General features: G+C 53.2%; 1 protein-coding gene across 5 annotated transcripts in view; it reads left to right on the top strand.

Annotated features, from left to right (window-relative positions):
• The first annotated feature begins 595 nt into the window (after positions 1-595).
• LSS (lanosterol synthase) overlaps positions 596-23,342 on the top strand; it is a 41,243-nt gene continuing 18,496 nt past the window's right edge. For 4 of the 5 annotated variants that reach the window (XR_008297442.1, XM_027041364.2, XM_027041361.2 and 1 more), the window contains exons 1-17: positions 596-735; positions 1,034-1,202; positions 1,855-1,993; positions 4,611-4,719; positions 5,762-5,883; positions 7,262-7,358; positions 9,508-9,643; positions 9,961-10,069; positions 10,634-10,752; positions 12,552-12,649; positions 13,118-13,145; positions 15,127-15,183; positions 15,864-15,935; positions 16,264-16,314; positions 16,955-17,104; positions 17,721-17,817; positions 18,685-18,790. Coding sequence is in view for 4 of the 5 variants with exons in the window: in XM_027041364.2 (XP_026897165.1) it covers positions 722-735; positions 1,034-1,202; positions 1,855-1,993; positions 4,611-4,719; positions 5,762-5,883; positions 7,262-7,358; positions 9,508-9,643; positions 9,961-10,069; positions 10,634-10,752; positions 12,552-12,649; positions 13,118-13,145; positions 15,127-15,183; positions 15,864-15,935; positions 16,264-16,314; positions 16,955-17,104; positions 17,721-17,817; positions 18,685-18,790 (1,673 nt within the window). In the remaining variant the exon portion in view is untranslated. Of the gene's footprint in view, positions 736-1,033; positions 1,203-1,854; positions 1,994-3,887; positions 3,985-4,610; positions 4,720-5,761; positions 5,884-7,261; positions 7,359-9,507; positions 9,644-9,960; positions 10,070-10,633; positions 10,753-12,551; positions 12,650-13,117; positions 13,146-15,126; positions 15,184-15,863; positions 15,936-16,263; positions 16,315-16,954; positions 17,105-17,720; positions 17,818-18,684; positions 18,791-23,342 lie in introns of those variants that run through there. The other variant, XM_027041365.2, reaches the window with a different exon arrangement.

Genomic DNA, 23,342 nt, shown 5'->3' on the forward strand with positions numbered 1-23,342 from the left:
CTTTCACCTTTAAGTTATCCTGGGGACTCCCTGACTCGGGGCACCCCTGTGAGTAGCCGAGGCTGTCCCCGAGCGTCACCTGACGCCCCCGCTTGGCCCTCCCGGCCCCTGGGCCCGGGGTGGGGGGCGGGGGCGGTGGGGGGGGGGCGGAGGCTCGCCTCACCAGGCCCATCCCCATCAGGGCAGCTCGGGGGCTCAGCCTCCCCCGGGTCCCTACCACCTCCCTCCTCCGCCGAGGAGGCTTCCCACCTCATCGCCTGGAGGCCCAACCTCGAGGCTTCCGTCTTCCCCTCAAGCACTCACCTCCAGCTAGCCGGCCTCTCCCTCAAGGGCAGGAGCTCTTCCCTGCCTGTGACCTCAGCCTGAGCCTCTCTCCCAGATCGCTCCCGCCAGTCCGCCCTCCTCCGGCGCACCGGGACCCTCCCCACGCGGCTCTAAGCCTCAGGCACTCCTCCTCACCCTCCACGCAGCTCGCCACCTGGAGCTCCGGACCTGACTGCAGGCCCCGCTCCGCCCAGGCCACGCCCTCATCGCGCTGGGGCGTCTGGCTCTCCACCACTGAGGCGGCCGGGCGCGCCCTGGGCCCACCCTCGCGGCGTTCTGATTGGCTGCACGGACATCGGCCCACCGCGCTCCACACGTCGCCCGAGGCGCGAGTCTATGTATTGAGCGCGCGCGGACCCGCGCCGGGGCGCGGGTAGGGGACGTCGCGGCCGTCTTCATGACGGAGGGCACGTGAGTCTCTGCTTCCCGGGACCCCTGCGCGGCCCTAGCACGCCCGCTGGACGAGGCCGGGACCCCCGAGAAGGGAGGGAGCGGTCCGGAGCGCGGCCGAGGGGCCGCGGGGGCGGGGGCTTCGGGGAGAAATCCGGCGGCGGGGGCGTAGTGGCCCAGCTGGCGCGGAGAGTTCTCATTTTGTGAGCTGAGGAAAACGGTGGCCTGTGGGCTGCCGGAAGGGACGGCCGCGGCCTCCGGGCTCCGACTTGGGAAGAAGGGGCAGGACGGCCTCTCACCGGAGCGCGACCATTTTCAGGTGTCTGCGTCGTAGAGGGGGCCCCTATCGCACCGAGCCCGCCACCGACCTCAGCCGCTGGCGCCTCCGAAATGAGAGGGGAAGGCAGACGTGGACGTATTTCCAGGAGGGGGAGGATCCTGGCCGCGGGCAGACCCGGCTGGAGGCGCACTCCCTGGGACTGGACCCGGTAGGTGCCCGCGCCGGGCGCCGCGGGCAGGTGGGCGGAAGCCGGTGCGCAGCCCCTGCCTTAGCGGGGAGCGCCGGGCCCGGCGGGGGTGGGGCGTGCGGACCAAGATGTCCCCTAAAGGTGGGCCGGGCTCCTCTGCTTCAGTCCCTTTAGCACCAAGTGACGCGGAGGAAACCGCTGTCCTTTTGAGAAACACGTTTTTGATCCAGGAAATTGCATGTGAGCGATTCGGCTGGTGGAAGGAGTGTGCGGCGTCGGGCGGTGGGGCTTCTCCCTGGGGCCCTGTCTGCCGCTGCCACCTGCCGTGCCGTTCAGTCCAGTCCCGTCCCGTTGGCGGCCCTTCCCGAGAGAGGCGGGGGGAGGGGGGCAGGCCCGGGGCAGCACTGCACCCCTCCCGCGCGCCTGGACATCTGTCTTATTGATTTAAGACGTCCCAGAGAAGTTATGAAGAAATTTGAAAATAGTGACTGGAAAGCAGGAGAACGTAGAACCTTCCTTTTGCCTCTTGAGGTGGCAGTGCTTTCGAAGAGTTGTAGACTTTTGATCCGAACAGTTGAAACTTGGAAAGTAATTTTGGCCTGGCTGTAGGTGCTGAGGGTTCCTCTGGCCTGGCCACAGACCCCTCATCTCTCCTCTCTTTTGTCTTCTGCAGACCGGTTACTTTAAGGACTTGCCCAAAGCCTGCACAGCCCACGAAGGGGCTCTGAATGGGATGACATTTTATGTGGGGCTGCAGGCTGAGGATGGGCACTGGGCAGGTGATTATGGCGGCCCACTCTTCCTCCTGCCAGGTAGGTGGGTGCTGCCCCAGCTTGTGGGTGAGGCCGTCCTGGGGTCCTGGTCAGGCCTGGTTCAGGCCCTTGGTGAATGCAGCGTGTATGAATGAGTGAACAGGTGAAAACCCAGGAGCTTACTTGGAAGATGTCTCTGGAGGGTTGCCTTGTGCCTGTGTTGTCCTGGTGTTGGTGCTGGGGAATGGGAGTGCCATCCCCAGTGTTCACTGCCAGCCCAGTGTTTCCGTAAGGGAAGCAAGGGGTACTCTTGTGGGGACAGAGGAGGAGTGGCTCTTGAGTCCCAGTACAGAGTGGTAGGGACACTCCAAGGGGGAGGACCTAGCCTATGTAAAGGTGCTAGCTAGAGTGGGCAGGTGAAGGGTGGGACCTTTTTAATTTTTTTTAAGTTTATTTTTAATCTCTACACCCAACATGGGGCTTGAACTTACAACCCCTGGATCAGGAGTTGTGTGCTCTACCAACTGAGCCAGCCAGGTGCCCTGATGGGTGGGATCTTTAAGGCTTCTTTGGGCAGGTGGGGGGAGGCCAGACAGCTTGGGTGTGTGAACTTGACCTTGAAGGGGTGACTGAGGGAGCCAGGGCAGGGAAACTGCAGGTTCAGTTGGTTGAGTCCTAGGAGGATTGCACTTGGGCCTCCTGGGTACTGAACTGGTTTGGCTAGGTAAGGCCATTGTGTTCTGAGAGTGTTTCACTGAAGAAATACTTGGCCATGTAATGTGAGAAATCTCTTTTGAATTTATGTAGAAGAACACTTTTCTCCTAGTGGGAGGAGCATTGGGAATCCATTGTGTTCTTGTCTCTCCTGGGCTGTACGTCATTATATCTTCTTATCCAGGAACCCACGGGCATATCTTTAGGGGCAAGTCAAGGGCCTTTTTCTTCCCTTGGCCCCACTAGGAGCCTGTTGAGACTATTCCAGAGGTTTTCGTAGGGAAGTAGTGGCACATGATCCCACTGGTCTGCTTTGATCCTGGGCAGAGTGACAGGACTTCACTGTGTCTCAGCCACCTCATCTGTGACATGAAGATGATGAGAATCAGGTTAGGTCATACACGTACAAAACCAGACATGCAGGGAGCTCTTGGTCCTGCGTTATTTTAGGCTTGCTGCTGCAGCTCTGGGCTCATCCAGCTGGGGCTTCTGCTCTGTGCAGGCTGCAGGTTGGGGCTTTTCCTGGGCTTCCCCTTTTTGGACTCTGGATAGACCTTCTTCCTCAGGTTGATGCTGTTCTGTTCAGAAGTACCATTCCAGCGTTCTTCCGTGGCTGAGTGAGCTTTGGTCCTTCCTTTATCTGCTTTAATTTGGAAAATGCTCCTGGTGGGGGGGGGGGGGCGATTCTGTATAGACAGTTCCTGACTGAGTGTGGTTCATGTGGCATTGACTATTCCCAGGGGTCTTTATGGGGAAGCAATGACATGGCACTGGCTTGCTGTGACCCTGGGTAAGGTGACAGGACTTCACTGTGCCTTGGCTGCCTCATATGTGATATGGGGAGTTGGATTAAGTCATACATATACATATATGCATCGCTGTGGTGAGCCCTGATTCTAGGGTCCAACCCCCTGGGTTCCCGCCCCAATCCCACCACTTGGGCCCCCTGCCTCAGTTTCCTTGCCTGTAAGATGAGGGAGACACTGGTTCTGTTTTTTGCCCACGTATGTTTCTTTGTCTTGACAGCATTGTAACTGATGAAAAGAGATGGGCTTGATTTGGGATGACTTTTTTCTGTGAACCTCTGTAGCATCTCCAGACCTAGCTGTCCCTTCTTCCAGGCTGTGTCTGTGTGTGGCCATGTCTTCCAGGGCTTCTGATGCCTCTGATCTAGAGCCAGGCATGTATCTCATGGTGCATTTTGGCTAAGGCCTACCCTAAGACACCTCTCCCCTTGTAGGGTGCTATAGCATGTGACTGATGGAGCCAATGCTGGGGGAGATAAGAGTGGGGTTGAAGATGGCTTGGGAGCACCATGTTGAGGAGGGCTAGGCTGGGTAATGTTTATTGTCCTTCTCCCACATTTGCAAAGTGAAATATGCTAGTAAAAAACGTATAGGGGCGCCTGGGTGGCTCAGTCAGTTGAGCATCTGACTCCTGATTTCAACTCAGGTCATGATCCAGGGTCGTGGGATCAAGCTCTGCATCCGGCTCTGCACTGAGGTTGGAGGCTGCTTAAGATTCTCTCTTCCTCTGCCCCCTCCCCCTCTTGACTCTCTCTCTCTCTCTCTCTCTCTCTCTCTCTCTCAAAAAAAAAAAAAAAAATTCCTACGTGTGGTTGAAAAAAAAAAACGTATAAAACAGAGAAACATAAGCAATAAATATTCTGTCCAGGGGTGACCCATTTGGTATTTCTTTTCCAGCAGGTATGGACAGTATTGCAGAACCCTGAACTTGGCTGGGTGGGCTCTGCACACCCTATGTAAGGAGTGTCCTGTGTTGTGGCTGCTCCCCGGGCCCTCACTCCCAAAGTCCCTCATGAGGCCAGGAGGAATAGCCTTCTCTGGCTTGTTTCCATGCAAAGGAGACCCAGCTCCCTGTTGGGTTGAGAGGAAAGGGGCCTAGGCTTGGCAGTACTGAGTGTTCCTCCTCCCAGGAAAGGAACGTCCTTTCTGCCACACAGGTCTCTTGATCACATGCTATGTGGCGCAAATCCATCTGCCAGCCGGATATAAAGAAGAGATAGTGCGGTACCTGCGGTCAGTGCAGCTCCCTGATGGCGGCTGGGGCCTGTGAGTCATTTTGTTACTGCACACATGTGCTTACTTGTGCACACATGTTCATATGTAGGAGATATACCTGTCAAGGGTGGGGTGACTAGCTCTGGACCTGGGTGGGTCGGGGGGAGAACCTAGGAGGAGGGAGGTTGGCTGGATGCTGTGTGCTGAACTCTGGTTTCCCAAGGGTCTTACAATAGGTGGCTACTTGCTTTCTGGGCGTTGGTTTCATAGCTTATGTTGTACCTGGACTTTATGACTGGTTGAGAGGCTCTTGAGACCCACACCCCACAGAAAGCCACCTGGCTGTTATTGCTAAGGCAAAAGGAAATTGTTCTGGGCCCTGGGATGGCAGCAGGTGGAACCAGGGGGGCCAGGTAACCCTCCCCAGGTCTCAGTGTGCCTTTCTGACACTTAGCACACTCTGGGAGCATGGTCTTCCCCCAGGATGGTCAGCTGCCTGCCCACCTTGGTCATGGGCTCTGCTGCCCTTTGTTCTACACCCAGAGATGGGGTTCTTTCTGGCAGGCTGAATCCACACCACAGGGATTCTCCATTACAATTCTTGAAGGACAGCCCAGCCTCTCTTCATCCTTTGACAGAGTTGTGGGCCTCAAGCTTAAGGCCTTGGCTCTCGGGCCTGCAGGTCCCAGGGCATCTTGGTGGATGTTGAAATCTCACTAGTGCCCTTGGACAGGCACAGGGTCTTGGCCTTACCTGCCATGTTGCCTCTGATGCTTGTTCTGTGTGCTGTAGTGACAAAGGAGCCTTAGTTGGATTTGCACCCTGGGACTGGTCATGTTGATTCAGGCATGGGAAGTAAGCCGAAGAGGCAGGCAAGTCCTGCACAGGCACTTTTGGAACTGTTCAATTATGGGAGGCACGTGAATTCTTACTGGAAAATTGCTGTTCTGTGTTTTATTATGTTGTCATGTTGTATCAGTGTAAGGTAATTTAGTATTTTTGATTTTCTGAGGAAATTTTGCTGAAAACCTTGCTTAATTCCTTACAAGTAATGAAACATGGCATTCTCTCACTCTGTCCTTTGCTCCCCTAGGCACATGGAGGACAAGTCCACAGTGTTTGGGACTGCACTCAACTATGTATCTCTGAGAATTCTGGGTGTTGGCCCTGACGATCCTGACTTGGTACGAGCCCGGAACATTCTTCACAAGAAAGGTACCCCTGGCACAGCGTGCATTGGGTTTAGAGTCCATATCACCTGGGCATAATGAGCTCTAGCAAATGAGAACTAGAAAGATCAGCCTCCATTTGAAATCCTGGGTGAAATATGTGAAAAGGGATCCATCAAAGCAGAAAGAGATGGACACATTCCAACCTCACTGGTATTGTTTCAAAAGGGAATTAAGATAAGTACATAATCCCGTTTGTCTCACACAATGGCAAAGACTCAGCCAGTAGTCCGCCAGTGTGCTGCTGGCAGGGCTATCCCTGGAGTGGCTTTTCTGGAGGCAGCTGGCTCTGCTCAGCCCCACAGTCACCCTCCCACACACCCCGTGGGGCTTCCAGCAGCTGGCGCCTCTCCCTCCCTCCCCTCTGGACTCTGAAGGTGACAGATTATAGCTCTGGGGGGCGTCTTGGCTCCTGCTGCTCTACAGGTTGGGCAAGGTCTCTCCCATTTGTGTGTCACAGACGTTCTATGATATGCCTGTCCTCCTCGTTCTCGGTGCTCACACAGAGGCCTCCCGTCAGCTCCTTGAGGCCCCTTCCTACCTTGGGCCCTGTATGTGGTACTTCCTCTGCCTAGAGCCTCCTGACCCACTCCCACCCTGCTGCCCGGGAACTTCTACTTAGCCTTCATCCAGCACTGTGGTTGTCACTTCTGTGGGAGCCCTTCCTGACCCACCAGGCTAGATTAAGCCTCTTGGTGGACATTCTAATAGATCCTGCGTTCTTCACAGGTTTTGTTCTGATGGTGAACTCGTTGTTAGCCTCAAGGCTGCTTTCTGGTTCCTTGCGTGGTGAAGGAGTTTCCTAGTAGCTTTGTGGGTGTTTGACTTTACACACCTGGGTTTGGGGTGAGGCCTTGTTGGGAAGCATGTCCTGGACAGTGTTTCTGTGCCTAGGCCTGGTGCTTCTGGAAGTGGCCCCAATTTGGCGTCTTGTGTGTCTCTGAACGCCATGTTGGGGCATGGACATGTCTGCCAAGTAGGGACTCCCAGATGAGGAACAGTTAGGTATGGTCCCCCGAAGAGAGAAAGCTGAGTGTATGCTCATTTCCCCTCATCACCTTCTCTAGGCCTGAGGCTGCTGCGTGCATCTGGGCCCCTCGCCTGCCCAGGTAGCTGCCTTCCTGCAGGTGGAGGCTATGAATGTCTCTCTTGGGGCTGGACACACTTATTCTGGGGAAGCAGCTGGTTCCACTCAGCAACTGTGCTGTTGGGTGGTTCTGAGCAGCTCTGGAACCTGCTGCTCATCTGGGGTTGGAGGATCCTTAGCACTGTCTTCAGTTCATGTGAGAAGAGGCACACGTGATTTCTGAGGAGCTAATCTTCATAGTAAGAGGCAGATGATCTGGGCCTTTTCTCTTCTGCAGGTGGTGCTGTGGCCATCCCCTCCTGGGGGAAGTTCTGGTTGGCTGTCCTGAATGTTTATAGCTGGGAAGGCCTCAACACTCTGTTCCCGGAGATGTGGTATGTTTGTCCTTCTGAGGTTGATGTGTGGCTGGGTTGCCAGTGCCTTGCTGAGTTGTGTGACGGGCCCTGGATCGCTTGCTGCCTGTTCCCCAGATGAAGAGGCGGTCCATTCTGTGGAGTGAGGCTGTGTTAGGCTCCTGGTGGAGGCCTGCTTGGCTGAATCCTGCAGACAGATGGAAGGGGTTCCCACTTGGGCAGGACGGAGGGAGGTACCGTGGGGGTGGGCCATGTGGCAGGTGGGTGGGGCCCTGCAGGGCTGGGAGAACCAGTGCTGTCCTGTGTCTTGTTAGGGATGTTTTGAGCATCTGTAGAAGTGGAGACAAGAAGGCAGTAGGCTATGCAGCCCTTGCCAGCCTCAGCACTGGAGTGTGCTGTGCTGTTTGTTCTGTTCCCTTAGCTTTCTGCTGGTGAATGTGAAAGTTAATCCCAGACATCATACTTTATCTGTGAACACTTCAGTGTGTATCTTTAAAAGAGAAGAATTTCCATGTTACAACAGAACCACAATGCTTTTTAAATACTCAGTAAAATCGGGGCACCTGGGTGGCTCAGTAGGTTGATTATCTGACTCTTGATTTCAGCTCAAGTCGTGATCTCACTGTTCAGTTTGTGAGATTGAGCCCCATGTCAGGCTCGGCGCTGATAGCACGGAGCCTACTTGGAGTTCTTGCTCTCTCTCTCTCTCTCTCTCTCTCCCTCTCTCCCTCTCTCCCTCTCTCCCTCCTATCCCTGTCCCTCCCCTGCTCGTGCACATGCCCTCCTCCTCTCTCTAAATAAATAAATAAATAAATAAATAAATAAATAAATATTTAGTCAAATCAACACTAATGTGATACTTCTAATCAATGATATTCACATTTTGTGAATATCTACTGAAAGCTATGGGCGTCTTCCCAGAGAACATTCACGTGTGTGTAGATCCCCCAGAGTCCCCGTCAGGAGGTGAGCCCCCTGCTAGAGCCCCTGCTGGCTCCTGGGAGCACACCAGTGATGTTGCAGCCCCCCAGAAAGCTATCAGGGAGGTTGGAGGGCTTCTGTGTTAGATGACTTTGGTAGAGGAGAGGCATCGGGTGAAAGATCCTGATGAAAGTGCTGAGGACCAAGCCTTTGCAGCCTTGAGGGGCAGTGAGGAGGCAGTGGGAGGGGGTCTGTTACCCAAGGCCTACACTTGGGAGGAGTCCGGGAGGCATTCTGGGGCTATCCCAATGGTGCTCACTGGCTGCCTGCTGGCTGCACCCTGGACCTGCCTGGTGTGTAAGGAATGGGCAGAGTGCCAGGAGGGTGTGTGGGTGTCAGAGCACTGTTTGTTGTCTGTGTCCCTACATGGTGGATCTGGCAGTCAGTGCTAGGCTGTGAGGGCACTGCCAGTCTTTCCTGGAGTGGTTTTGAAGGGATGGGTAGAAGATGAAAGGAATGTGTGTAGGAGGGGGACCAGAGATCCTGGACCACCAGCTACAGAGAGATTGTAAAATACCTCCCTTTAAAGTGAGTAGACAAGCCCTTGAGGGTGAGGGAAGTGGCCTGAGGACAGGGTTGGGAGAGGCGGGAGCCTGCCCAGCTCGTGACTGGCATGCCCATGCCTCTCACACACGAGAATAGGAGGCTTGAAGGGAAAGCGTGGGGAAAATACTCTGGGTACCCACCTACGTGGGAAGCTGGTGGAACTGTGTATGCTGAGGTCAGGCTAACTGGGCAAAAACGTGTTGGTGGTGATAACTCTCCAAGCCTCAGTCCTTGGGAAGATGTGCCAGTTCTAAAGGGTTTTAGGTAAACTTTTTATTTTGGAACAGTTTTCAATTTCCAAAGAAGTTGCAAAGATAGTCCAGAATGTTCCTGTAGACCCTTCACCCTGTTTCTGTTATTAACAGTTTATATTACTGTGGTAACTTTGTCTCAGCTGAACCCACAGACAGTCCTGAAAGTTTAAGAGTTAAGTCTCCTGGTTTTAGGATGTGCCCAGCTGAACTGAGAGGAGTGGTTGTCACTCTTGCAGACTATGCTCCTTGGCACCCCATAGGAACGTGGCTGTGACATGCCGACTTGGGCTGAGCATAGCCATCTACCCCAACTCCACCCTTGGAAGGGCCTGGGATGTACTGGTGGTGATGGCGGGGCCAGATCTCCTGCTGACATGCCGTCTCCCCAGGCTGTTTCCTGACTGGATGCCTGCACATCCCTCCACACTCTGGTGCCACTGCCGACAGGTCTATCTGCCCATGAGCTACTGCTATGCCATCCGGCTGAGCGCTAAGGAGGACCCACTGGTCCAGAGCCTCCGTCAGGTAAGAATTCCTGGGCAGGGACCCCAGGTGAGGGGTTACCCTTGAGTCCCGACTGTACACGCCTGCTTGCCGGAGACCCTGCAGGGCTGAGTTCTATGAAGTGGGGGTGAATCCTGCACCTCCCCATATCATAAGTGACTTCCCAAAAGGTCTTGCACGGTGGGATGGCCTCAGGGCACCTGTGAGCAGAGTCCTGGCCTGCACTGTGTCGTGGGGAAGGAGGTACTGAGATGGGGCTAGGGGTGCAGATGTTCCTTGGGCGTGCCCTCGGGAAGGGAGTGGGCAGAGGAGGGTGCTGAGGTGCTGCTGCCCCCCAGGAGCTCTACGTGGAGGACTACGCTAGCATCGACTGGCCGGCGCAGAGGAACAACGTGTGCCCTGATGATCTGTACACGCCGCACAGCTGGCTGCTCCGTGTGGTATACGGTGGGTGCTTTCTGAGGGGCTGGTGGGCCTCCTACACCTAAAACGATGCTGACTCTCCTCCTCTTCCTCACCGCCTGTCGTTTGGGTCCTGTGGTGACCAGGGCTACCGTGTGCGCCACGTGTCCAGTAGGCCTGCCCTATCTTCACCTCTGGAGCAAGCCTGTGGCTGGGGCTCCTGGACAAGAGGATTGGAGGCTGCAGGCCTGGAGGGCACGCTTGTTCCTTCCTTAGGGGAGAAGGGGCAGGACCCTGTGGGGCCCAGCTCAGACCCATCTTCCTGCGAGAACCCTGGTGGCTCGGGGGCCAGCATGGGGTGCCGCGTGTGAGTCATGTTCCCTTGATCACATGTCGTCTTGCTCACGTCTTCTGTGCTGAGCCCTGGGGTGGGAGCTGGGTCTTTGCCCCAGTCAGTGCTGAGATGCACCCGGGCTGGAGTTCCACTCGGGGGAGTGGACCCTGAACATGGCATGAGGGACAGGGCAGGGCGCCATACCAGGATGTCCAGGAGGGTCATGGGGAAGGCCCCAGGTGCTGCCCTGTGCTGACACCCTTGACTCCCCGCAGTGTTACTCAACCTGTACGAGGGCCACCACAGCACCAGCTTGCGGGAGCGGGCCATCCAGAAGCTGTACGAGCACATCGTGGCCGATGACTGCTTCTCCAAGTACATTAGCATTGGCCCGGTCAGTGATCCCACTGCTGGGTGTCTGGGCCTGGGGTGGGCACCCAACTGCAGCCCATGTGGGGGGAGGAGCTGGGGCAGAAGACTGTCTCGAGGCCAGTCTCTGGAGCTGGGAGTGGGGGTCTTCCCGGAGGTGAAGCCTCCCACGAGAGCCTGGCAGAGAGAACCCCCATCTGTCCCCTGTGTCTTGCACTTAGTACTCCCTTCCCTTCCTGTCACCTGGTGAGTGTGTAGTGCTGCTCCTGGGGCTGCCTCTCAAGATCTCTCTGGCTGCTGGGAGGGATGCTTGGCCTCTCTTGAGTGTCTTCCCTAGAACTCATTTTCTGCCCTTGTCCTGTGGGGTTTGGAGTGCCGGGGCTCTCGGGTTCCAGTCCTGGTTCCTGCCGCACCTGGTGACTTGGAGCTCTCTTCTCCGAGCCTCCAGGCTCCTGACCTGGCTTTGCATCGTGAGGCTGTGGAGCTTGACAGAGGCCGGGTGTGGACACGCATGCAGAGGCGGGTGTACCCCAGCCGGTGCAGGGTTGGGGGGCTGCCTTACGGCCGTGGGGTGACAGCTGCGGGGGACGTTGTTGTTTTGGGCCCCTGGTGGGCCGTGCCGCGGCCTCTCTGGGGAAGTCCAGTTGGTGTGGCATCCCGCGGCTCCGCTCTGCAGCCTGCTCCCTGGTGTTCTGTGGGGCCTCTGACAGCCTGGTGGGTTGTCCTGCCTCGACGGAGCAGTGGAGCAGTGAGTCGTGTTCCCTTAACAGCAGTGTGATTTTCATGGGCTTTCGGCTCAGAACTGAGTAAAGCATGGCTGACCTACATGAGAACAGCACTTAACTGCTTATGAGAAGCCAGAGTCGGAGGTTTGGGCCTTTAGAACGTTCTGTCCAGGGATGCCTGCCTGCCTCAGTCAGTTGAGCATCTAACTTCGGCTCAGGTCATGATCTCATGGTTCGTGAGTTTGAGCCCCGCATTGGGCTCTGTGCTGTCAGTGTGGAGCCTGCTTTGGATGCTCTGTCCCCTTCTCTCTCTGCCCTTCCCCGATGCTCGCGCACGTGCTTTCTCTCCCTCTCATTCTCAAAAACAAACATTAAAAAAATGTATCAAGGGGCGCCTGGGTGGCTCAGTCGGTTAAGTGTCCGACTTCGGCTCAGGTCATGATCTCGTGGTTCACAAGTTCGAGCCCCGCGTTGGGCTCTGTGCTGACAGCTCGGAGCCTGGAGCCTGGAGCCTGCTTCCGATTCTGTGTCTCCCTCTCTCTCTGACCCTCCCCCCATTCATGCTCTGTCTCTCTCTGTCTCAAAAATAAATAAACGTTAAAAAAAAAAATTAAAAAAAAAGTATCAAATCATTTCTTAAAAAAAAAAACAAAAAACCCAACATTCTGTCGTGAGCAAGCAGTCCATGCCACACAGGTCTTGTCTCTCTGTCTCTCCCCTGCCCCTCCTGCCATCCTGTTCTGCGTCTCTGAGTTATTCAAGGCACACCCTGCATGCCCATGTGGGGGACCCCCAGCCCTCATGGCGGTTGTGCTTGCTTGCCAGTTGCCTCGGCTCACGTTGTTTCTCACAGGATGCTCTGTCTTCTGTCTATGCACGTGCCCCAGGCCGTTCCCATCTCCCTTTCTGGCGGCACAACTTGGCTAGGTCTCTGGCTCTCGGGGCTTGGTGAGCAGTGAGTTGCTCCGCTTAGAGTCGAAGGCCTTGTCTGGCCCGGAGCGAGGCTGTGCTGGGGGCCCAGTGTTTGGGCTGTGGTCCTCATGCTTGGGAGCCACTACAGGTCTGGAGCAAGGTCCTGACTCAGCTGTGTCTCCTGCAGATCTCAAAAACCATCAACATGCTTGTGCGCTGGTACGTGGACGGGCCAGACTCCTCTGCCTTCCAGGAGCACATCTCCAGGATTCCTGATTACCTCTGGTGAGTGCAGCTGGAAGGGCCTGTGGCTGGTCAGCATCACACTTGGTCCCTGACGCACATGGCTGAGAGCCAAGGGCAGACGTGCGTGGGGGCCTCCCCAGCACAGTGGCAGGCGTGGAGATCACGTATGTGTATAGTGACATTTGGAACCAGGAATTTCAGGGGTTGTGTGGAAGATGGTGAGGGTTATCTCTGAGTTGAAAGATTTGTTATGTGGCAAGAACTTCTGGTGGTTTGGGAAGGTAGAGCTAGGAAGCCTGGGGGTGCGTGGGGCAGGTTCTGGTGAACGTCAGAAAGGCCTCGCCGACAAGAGTAATGGGTCAGTCACTGATTGCAGTTGGGACCATGGTGGGTGGGTCTGCCAGGTGGGTCTGCTGACAGCAGTGGGGTGAGCCGGGCTCTGGGTGGCCGCCTGACTTCAGCTCTTTGCCCTCTGCTTCCTGACCTGGGCTTTTCTTGTCCTCACAGGCTGGGTCTCGATGGCATGAAAATGCAGGTAAAGGCTATAAAGCCATGGCCGTTTGCTTCCTTTTCAACCATTCCTGCTCTTTAGGTTTGTTAAGATTCAATAAGTCCTCACAGTGAGTTCTGGCAGCACGTGCTGAGCGGCCGCTGGTATCCCAAGTCCTGAGTCTGAGGGGACAGCCGGGGTGCTTCCTGGGCGTGTGCCGTGTGACAGCGATGCCGACAGGCCCCAAAGGCTGCGGGAAGGCTGAGAGTCTGCAACTCCCCCATGGGAGGTGGGCGTCAGGCAGGAAGGAGGGGAGCCTGTGCTTCATGCCCCCAGCCTCGTGTCCTCGTACCCCTGGCTGAGATGTGCTCCCCTGTGGCCCTTCTCTGTGTCCGCTGCTCTGCTTTTTGTGCCATTTATCATAAATGGTGTTCTGCCACCACCTCCCTCCCTGGCTCATTTCCTGTGTGTGACCCTGGGGGTGGAGGTGTCTGGTCACACTGTGGCTAGGGCTGACCTGACAGCGGTCAGCCTGGGAACCGTTGCATCACCCTGTGGGAGTTTTGGTGACAATGTGTACTGTCACCCACCTGGCTAAGTGTGGAAACACAGAGCCTCTGGCAGTGTTCTTGGGTCAGATAGGCCACTGGCCCTTGGGACAGATACACATGGACCCTGCACTGCCCAGTACAGAGCTCACCTCGGCGTCCTTGCCTTACTCCCAGCTCCCTGACTCTTACATGCCAAGTGGAGGCAGGTCACAAACCCCTGTGTGGGCTCTCCATCCCCTCTGACACTCCTTGAGCACCCCAGCTTATTTGTTCTTGCAAAATCACACTGCTTTTGCCTTATGGGGTTGATGACAGTCCCTAGTTTGGTTTTGTGGCAGGTTTGTTGGCATCAGGGTTTGAGCCAGGTGACTGGTCCTCGAAGCCACTTTTGCCCAGTGGTCTTCTGGGTGCTTGCCCTTCCTTCCTGGATGACTGATTGGTTCCCAGGGCATCCCCCTTCTGGATCTGACTGGTTGTTTCCTCTGTGCCCTGTATTTCCTGCAACTGGCATTTAGACCCTCAGGCTTGATCCAGTTCAGGTTTCTTTTGGCCAGGAGGCTTTCCTGGTGGCAGGTGTCCTTCCTATATATTGTCCTGCAAGGCCATGGTTTTTGTTGCTCTCTCAGTGCCGCCAATTGGTCTGGGCTCTGGCATTGCCATCCCTGTCCCTATTATCCAAGTGTCTGTCACCGTCTATCTTAGTGTCACTGGGATTTGGCCACTGGCATTCTGGTGGGACCAGAGTGTTGACCAATGAACTAGGCTCCCAGGGTGGGATTTGAAGGGGGCCTTCTCAGCTCTGTTGAGGCTTCAGCCAGGCCCCACAACCTCCAGGTGTACTCAGAAGTGAGGGGGTGTTTTTGGTCATCACTGTGATTGGGGCAAAAGCCTGTTGTTGGGTATTGGGACAGTGGAGGTCACGGGCAGTGGTTGTCCAGATACCGGAAGTGCCCTGAGAGGGTTCTGTCCCAACTGGTGGCCTGGTGAAGGCAGGTGGAGCTGCCTGACTCTCATCTGCCTGCAGAGACGTCCCCTTTCTGGCCCTCAGGGGCATTGAGGGGTGCACAGAACATGGAGCCTAGGTCAGGAGTTGGCTAGGCTCCCACCACTTTGCGGGAGCTGTTGTGAGCCCCCAGACTCCTCCTCGGCCCTTGAGGTGCCCTCGATCCCCGAGGATCCTGGGCAGTGGTGGGTGGGTAGAGGGAGCTGCAGCTGCTGTTCTAAAAAAATTTTTTTTTAATGTTTATTTTTGAGAGAGAGAGAAAGAGAGAGAGAGACAGAACATGAGTGGGGGAGGGGCAGAGAGAGATGGAGACACAGAATCTGAAGCAGGCTCCAGGCTCTGAGCTGTCAACACAGAGCCCGATGCAGGGCTCGAACTCACAAGCCACGAGAATCATGACCTGAGCTGAAGTCGGATGCTCAACTGACTGAGCCACCCAAGTGCTGTTCTAATGGCTTGTTCTTGTGTGCAGGGCACCAACGGCTCACAGGTGTGGGACACCTCATTTGCCATCCAGGCTCTGCTAGAGGTATGTGGCTCTGCCTCCTTGTTTTTTAGCCTCCCGTGGCTCCAATTGACTTTCCTGGGTGTCCACCCCTGCACCCAATGTGGACGTGGCACTTGCTAGCCCTGACTCTTTGTCCACCTGGACTCCGAGGCCTCTGGCGATGGTCTTGCTGAGGCAGTGATCTTGCCCAGAAGTTTTGGCAGTGATCTTGCCAGCTGGGAGGCTTCAGGAGTAGGGAGCGTATAAGGTCTATTCCTGGGGAGACAGGGCAGGAAGCTTCTAGCAGGGAGAGTGGGCTCTAGGCTTTTCTCAACATTCAAATTGCTCATTATGGGTACCTCTGAGCACATGCTGGAGGGAAACCAGAATGTGTTTTTGTGCTGGTAGGATTGAGAGTGGTGACATTCTGGAGAACCTTGAAGAGTGGTCAGGGCCACGTATGGTCTGCCTTAGATGGGGCAGGGATCCTCTGGACATGGGCTGGGCTGGGCTCCACTGGATGTGGTGTGGACTGTCTCTTTTGCCTACTTTATTTCTCTGTTACATCTTTCTGACTTGTCAGCAGAATCCAGAGCCTGAGACTCTGGTGAGTTTGCTCCTGTTTCCCAGTGGTGGCAAGACGTCACCAGGATTGTCTGGGAACCACTTCATCTGTGCAGGCTTGTGTCAGCGAGCAGCTTAGCCTCTGTTGTCTCTTCCAGGCGGGGGCACAGCACAGGCCCGAGTTTTTGTCTTCCCTGCAGGAGGCACATGAGTTTATCCGGATCTCACAGGTGAGGTCGGATCTGACCTGAGGGTGGTGGGGCTTCTGCACGCAGAGGTACCGCCTTCTCACCTCTGCCTTGACACCCTGGTCTGCCCTCTCTGGTACCGCGTGGTGCCTTGGTCATGTTTCCCCAGCAGTGGATGGGGGTGGCAGGCCTTGGGCCACGGGGTGATGCTTTAAAGGGTGCCTTTGGCCCCGATGGTTGAGAGGGCAGTAGGCCAGTGGCTCTTGGTCCTTGTGTATTTTGCACCAGCCCTTACTGGCTCTGGTGTCTGCATCTGATGGTGACATGGGCCTTCTCTGTTTTCTGCATGTGCCATGTGGATGCCGCCTAGGTGCTAGACAGCCCCCCTGACTACCAGAAGTACTACCGCCAGATGAGCAAGGTACCACGGCCATCCCTGTTTGCCCCAAGTCCTACGCCCTGCGCTCCAAAAGAGACCACCACAGTTAGCTATGCCTTACTAGTTGAGAGGGCTCTTTCCTCAGTCTCCTGTGGCTTCCTGCTCTGATAGACACACGGTGTGGGGTTTCACCAACACACTCAAGGTTTCCCTGACTGGGGAGTTGTGTGCGTGAGTTAGTGAGCCGTGTGGGGCTTCCTCATGCTGCCACGACAAGTGTTTTGTGCACGCACACACCCCCACACCCACACCCACACACACCCACACCCACACACACACACACACACACACACACACACACACCTGTGCCTCAGAGATGCTATTAGACAGCAGTACATGCAGATACCAGATACGCTGTCGGAATGTGGTTTAGGGTGATGAGGGAGCTGCAGAGGGTGGAGGGCAGCTCCTCTGGGCGTGTGGGAGCGTGGATGCAGTGCACACCTTCTCACATCAGGTTGGGAGGCTGTCCACATGTGTGTGGTGTGGGGCTGCGGCTGCACCTTTATGGTGGCCAGGGCTCTACCTGGGTGAGGGAGGTACCATCACCTCGGGTGGTCCTAAAGATCAGGGTACGGGCTCGGCCCTCTGCCCTGGCCATGACTGGCCCCACACTTTCCAGGGTGGCTTCCCCTTCAGCACGCTGGATTGTGGCTGGATTGTTACTGACTGCACAGCTGAGGCCTTGAAGTCCATCCTTCTCCTGCAAGAACAGTGTCCCTTTGTCACCAAGCATGTCACACGAGAGCAGATCTATGATGCTGTTGCTGTGGTAAGGCTGCTGGGCACGAGGGAGACCCGGCTGCCCCGCCGCCAACCCTTGGGTCCACTTCATGCTGCGTAGGAGCTGCACTTCCCGTGGCTTTTGTGTCCACAAATCCCCAGGGCCAGATTGAAAGCCCAGAGGGGCATGTCCTCTGACAGCGTCTGTGTTTGGGAAGCCGTGAGCCCTGTGTTGGAGGCTTGCATATCTGGCTGCTCCCAGGGGCTGCCTTCAGGAAGGCTGGTATTCTCCACGGGGTATCTGCAGAAAGATGAGAACTTCTGTTTGTTTTTGTGTAAAACCCTTTCAGTACACCCACTCTGTGCGTGTTTTACAATGGAGATCGTGTGGCTTGGCAGCACACATGTAACTTATGAATGGATAAGCAGGTGCATGTCAGGGTCCCAGATGGTCACTCGTAGAGCACCTGAGTGATAAAGTTGTGGCCCACTCCTCCAGACACTGAAGGTCTCAGTTTAATATGAGAACTGGCCCCCCATTCCCCATCCCTGCCCCTTTCGTTTTAGCCTTGGGTGTTTCTAGAATGGTCTGCCACAACCTGTGGGCTCTCCCGCCTGCTTAACCACATGAGTGAACTCTCAGGATGCCCTCTCTCTGGTTTTAGTTGCTGGACATGAGAAATCCTGATGGAGGGTTTGCCACCTATGAGACTAAGCGTGGGGGCTACTTGCTGGAGCTGTTGAACCCCTCGGAGGTCTTTGGTGAGTGGTTGGCCAGCCAGGTGGTACGCAGACCCAGGGGCCCTGCATGCCCTGAGATGGATTTGCCAACCAGAGCCCGGAGTTCCTCCCCCAGGGTGGGAGCAGTGCCAACAAAGGTGTTGGCAGATGATGGTGGATCCTTTAAGGAGCACTCCCTAAACACTGGAATGTTCTGTGCTCCTTGGCCTCTGAAGGTGGCCATAGTGCCTGTGGTTGTGGATGGAAAAGCTGTGGTTTTGTTTCTCGGAGGTTGGCAGAGGAGTCACCTGGCTTTCTGGCTCGAGCCTGGGCTGGCTCCTGCTCTGTTTTCCATCCTCCGTGGAGACCACCCTGTGTCCTGCGTGCTCTTCATGGAGCTCAGGCACCTGGCAGGAGGGTGTCGGTAGGGACCCCCTAGCCCTGTGTCCTCCCTGCTGTGCGCATGGTTCCGGTCTGTAAGGGCAGCTGCTTTACCTGAGTGCCTTCACCTGAGTTTCTCCTTGCAAACCTTGCAAATGCTCCTATACCCTGCTTGCAGGTCTCTGTCTCGCTTCTGTAACTGTTAAATGTGGTCTAGTTGGAGTGGCTCTGCCCTGTACCCCTCTCCTTTCCCCTCCCACTGGCTTAGCTCTTCTGTAGCCAGATGGGCCTCCAGGTCACTGTGTATGTGCCGGCCACTCTCCCCCCCCCCCCCCCCCCAAGTGGCTGTGTCTCCTGGGCCAGTCACTGGGGTCTCTTGCCTTGTTCCTCTGGAGGACCTTCAGGCTCTGGATGTTCCATGTAGGTCTGCATGTTATGCTCTTTGCATTCTTCATGGTGTGGTCTGAGCTGCCAAATTGGGCAACAAGGTGAAGCTGATAGGCATCGATTCTTCCTTCCCTCTTCCAGGGGACATCATGATTGACTACACATATGTGGAGTGCACCTCAGCTGTGATGCAGGCACTGAAACTTTTCCATGAGCGTTTCCCGGACCACAGGGCCAGGGAGATCCGGTAAGGGTGGTCTTGGCACAGGGATGTTTGGTCACTGAGCCACGGGTGTCATCAGCTCAGGAGCCAAGAGCTGAGATGCTGCCACACAGGACACAGAGCGTGTTGTTGCTGGGGTGGGTGGCTCACTGCAGGAAGGGGACTCTGTGGATTAAAACTCAATAACAGAAGGGATTTCCGGTGTTCCTGAGTCTAGTTGTATGCCCTAAAGTACAGTTGACCCTTGAACTGAACAACTTTGGAGTTAGGGTTGCCAAACCCCTGTGCAGTTGTAAATCTGTGTGTAACTTAAAAAAAAATTTTTTTTTTGCCGGGGGGTGGAGGGCGCCTGGGTGGCTCAGTTGGTTAAGTGTCCGACTTTGGCTCAGGTCATGATCTCAGTGTTCGTGGATTCGAATCCCGTGTCAGCTCTGTGCTGACAGCTCAGAGCCTGGAGCCTACGTTGGATTCTGTGTCTCCCTCTGTCTCTGCCCCTTCCTGCTCACGCTCTGTCTCTGTCTCTCAAAAATTAGTAAATATTAAAAAAATTTGAAAAAAATTTTTTTTAATGTTTAGTTTTGAGAGAGGCAGAGAGCAAGCAAGCAGGGGAGGGGCAGAGAGGGAGACACAGAATGAATCCAAGGCAGTCTCGAGGCTCCATGCTGTCAGCAACAGAGCCTGATATGGGGCTCGAACTCACGACCCTCAAGATCATGACCTGAGCTGAATTTGGATGCTCAGTCGACTGATAGAACCACCCAGGCGCCCCATAAATTTGCATACAACTTTTGATTACCCAAAAACTTTACTGATAGTCTTGTGTTGACTAGAAACCTTACTGATAACATAAGTAGTTGATTAACATGTATTTTGTAGGTTATGTGTTATATATACTGTAATAAAGTAAGCTAAAGAAAAGAAAACATTAAAATAATAAGAGGAAATATATTTACAGTACAGTATGATATTTATCGAGAAAAATCTGCGTAAAAGTGGAATCCATGTTCTGAAGTCAGTTCTACATCAAATATGTGTATTGAGGGCTCAGAGTGGCAGAGCTGTAACGCAAAAATGAGTTACTTTTCACATCTCTTAATGAAGGTCAGAAAGATCTGTACCCCCAACTCCAGCTGTGTCCCCATAAACGGTAGTTTTTAAATAAGCCTGTCCTGTTGACATCTGACACATATGCAGAGAGGTGTACAGATCTCCTATGTGTGGTGCCTAATGAATTATCACCAAGTGGGCACATAGATGTAACCAGAAGCTGCCCTCCTGGTTCTCAGGCTGCTCTGATCCTACACTTAGGGAATCAGTCCCACAGCCAGACTCGTGGGTCTGGCTTCTTTCACTCGGCTCGGTGCTCGGTGAGGCCGTGGTTGCGGAGCAGCAGCCCACCCTCTTTGCTGGTGGCATTTCTGTTTGGCGCAGATGCCACACTTTGTTTATCCATTGGTTTGTTTTGGATCCTTGGGAGCCTTTCAGTGGGTTCCTGTGAATTATCCTGCTGGGAACACTCTGTACTTGCCCAGGGCACCCCTTTCTTGAGGACACGCGCTTAGGAGTGTACTCTCTGTGTTGTGGGGTACGTTCATTCACTTTTGTAGATAAGCCTTCATCCAGTGTGATCTCATTGTTTCATGCTTCACAGCAAACCTGGTATAGACTCAAGTTTGGTCGTGGTGTGCTTTCTTTTTTGGATATCGCTGGATCTAGTTAGAAAAGTACTTTTGAAAGGATTTTTACCACTGTGGTTATAGAGAAACAAGTCTGCTCTTTCCCTTCAATGTCTTTGTCAGGCTCTCCCAAGAAGGTAACGCAGAACTTGTAAGAGGAGTTGGAAAGTATATTTTCTTTTTAGATTTTCTGGAAGAGTTTGTGAGGTTTGTGCTATATCTGCCTCAAGTGTTTAGAGGTTCCGTTTGGCCCTGGAGTTCCCTTTGACGGAAGGGGTTAAATTTTTATTTACAGGTTCAGTTTCTTTACTTGTTATAGAACTGTACAGATTTCCTTTTGTTTGTGTTTCTATCAGTTTTGGGGATTTTCCTGTTTAGCTCCATTTTCTGTGGATCAGCACAGAGCTTGCCCACGGTGCTCAACAGCTCCCTTGCCACTGATAGCCTCATTTCCTTCCTGATGTTGGCAGCTTGGACCTCTTCTCCACCAGCAGCTTATCAATCTCACCAGTCTTTTCACAGAAACCATCTTTAGTCTTTGATTCTGTCTAGCTATGTTTATGTTTTTGATGTTTGTTTTTGGTTTCACCAATTTTTGCTCTTTATTATTTTCTTTCTACTTTCTTTTTCTAACTTAGATGGATACTAAAATGATTTTCAGGCTTTTTAAATGTGCACTTAAGATACAGTAAGTCTTGGTGTATCATTCGGTTAAAATTATTTCTGTTGTGAGTTCTTCTCTGGCCAGGAGTTGTTCAGGAGTATGAGGCTTCATTTCCAAAAAAAATGGAGGATTTTCTAGTTGTGATTTGCTGGTTTTCTTCTGTCCTGGCAGGTGGTACAGCTGCTGGGGGGTTGCTGTGTCTGTCTAGTCGTGATATTGTCACCTTGTCTCGTCGTGATTTTGTCACCTCGGCCTGGGGGTCCATGAACCATGCACTGCGCTGAAGGGTGATCTCTGGTCCCTTCCTCCGGGTACAGCTTGTTCTCAGTGACACTCTCATGTAATTGACCTTTTTTAATGGATCATCTTTTTAGGAAGTATTAAAAAAAAAAAAGTAAAGTGTGCCCTTTGGAGGAATCTTGGAGAATGCAGAAGCAAGCAGCTCATCATTGCTGGGAGGAATCTGTGAGGACTGCTTGATCTCCACGTTTCCATGGGTCCTATAGAGCAGGCTCAGTTGGTGCTGGCGAGGAGTCTGAGAGCAGGGGATGACTTTCCATGTCAGGAAGTCCCGTTCTCCTCCTGCAGGAGTTGTGATGGTTGTAGGCATTTCATTGTTTTAGTGGCCCAGTAGTGTCTTGGGTATTTCTAAGTTTTCATTGTCATTTTTCAGCTTTTCCCCATTTTAACCTTAATTAGTGTCCTCTTGCTAAATCTTCATCCAGAACCATTACTTTTCCCTAGATCCACATGATTTTAGGGTCAGCCTGTGTGGGGAGATTCCCCCCCCCTCCACCCTTGCCCTTTCCTGGTAGTGTTGTCCTGGTCCCAGTCACTTCCCCTGTCGGCCTGGACTCCCCGACCCAAGGGGAATAGTGGGATGGGTGGGGGCAACAGTTCGGGAAGCACAGAGTGACTGTTGTTAACTGTGTTAAAGCTCTAGACCATTTTTATCTCTTGCCAGTTTGAACAGAAGCATTTAAATAAATGTATTAATTTATTATATTAAAATTTTAAATTTATCTGGGTGAGTTTTAGAGATATAGTTTGAGGTAGCCAGGTACTGTGACGCTACATATATGGAACATTCCATTTTTACTACCTTGACTTGAAATTCTCTCTTAATTTCAAGCTTACAGGAAAGTTATACTAGTAGTACAAAGCTTTCCTCTTTATCTTTTACCAAGATTCTTCAGCTGTTAACATTTCACATTTGCTTCATTGTGTTCCTTCAACGTATATTTTTTCCAAAATCATTTTAGGGTAAATTGCAAATGTGATGTGCCTTAATCCCTAAAATCTTTAGCATTTCTTTTTAAAAAAATTTTTTTAAGTTTATTTTTGAGAGAAGGAGAGTGGGGGAGGGGCGCAGAGAGAGAGAGAGAGAGAGAGAGAGAGAATCCCAAGCAGGGTGAAGAGCAAGATGTGGGCCTTGATCTCAGAACTGTGAGATCATGACTTGAATCACAATCAAGAGTCAGATGCTTAACCGACTGAGGCACCCAGATGCCCCAGTACTTTAGCCTTTCTTAACAAGGATATTCTCTTATGGAAATACAAGTCACAGTATTAACACTGTATAATATTAATGTCGATATAATCCTATTGTTTATTCTACAGAATTCATTTAAATTGCCCAAGTTGCTTTTATAGCAAAATCTTCCCTCATGATTTAACCCAGGGTCACTGAACTGAGCTGCCAGCTGTTAGTCTCCCCCTGGAACAATCCTTTAGTGTCTCCTTGGGGTTGACGACTGACATTTTTAAGGTTCGTGACAAGTTTTTGTAGAATATCCTCAACATGTGTTTTTCTGGTGTTTCCCCATGATTAGATTCAGGTTATGAAATTACGCATTTATGTCAGGAAGATTACAAAAGTGATGGGGACTTCTTAGTGCATGACACCAGATGTGCACGTCAACATGGACCCTGTGATTAAGGTGATGACCACTTGTTTTCTCCACTGTGAAGTTACTGTTTTTTTCTTGTGGGAGAAAGTGTTAGATTATGTAAGTGACCTGTTTCTCATCAAACTTCTACCTGTTAGTTTTCTCATCTGATGATGATTTTTGCCTGAATCATTATTTATATGATGGCTACAAAACTGTCATTTTTTCCATATGTGTTAGTTGGTGTTCTACTGTTTGCTTTTCCCGTTTGTTTATTAATGTGGAGTCATGGGTTCTTATGCTGTTGACTTTTTCTTTTTTTTTATTGTGTTAAAATATACCTAATG

The sequence above is a fragment of the Acinonyx jubatus genome, chromosome C2 (assembly GCF_027475565.1).
Source record: "Acinonyx jubatus isolate Ajub_Pintada_27869175 chromosome C2, VMU_Ajub_asm_v1.0, whole genome shotgun sequence".
Lineage (NCBI taxonomy): Eukaryota > Metazoa > Chordata > Mammalia > Carnivora > Felidae > Acinonyx > Acinonyx jubatus.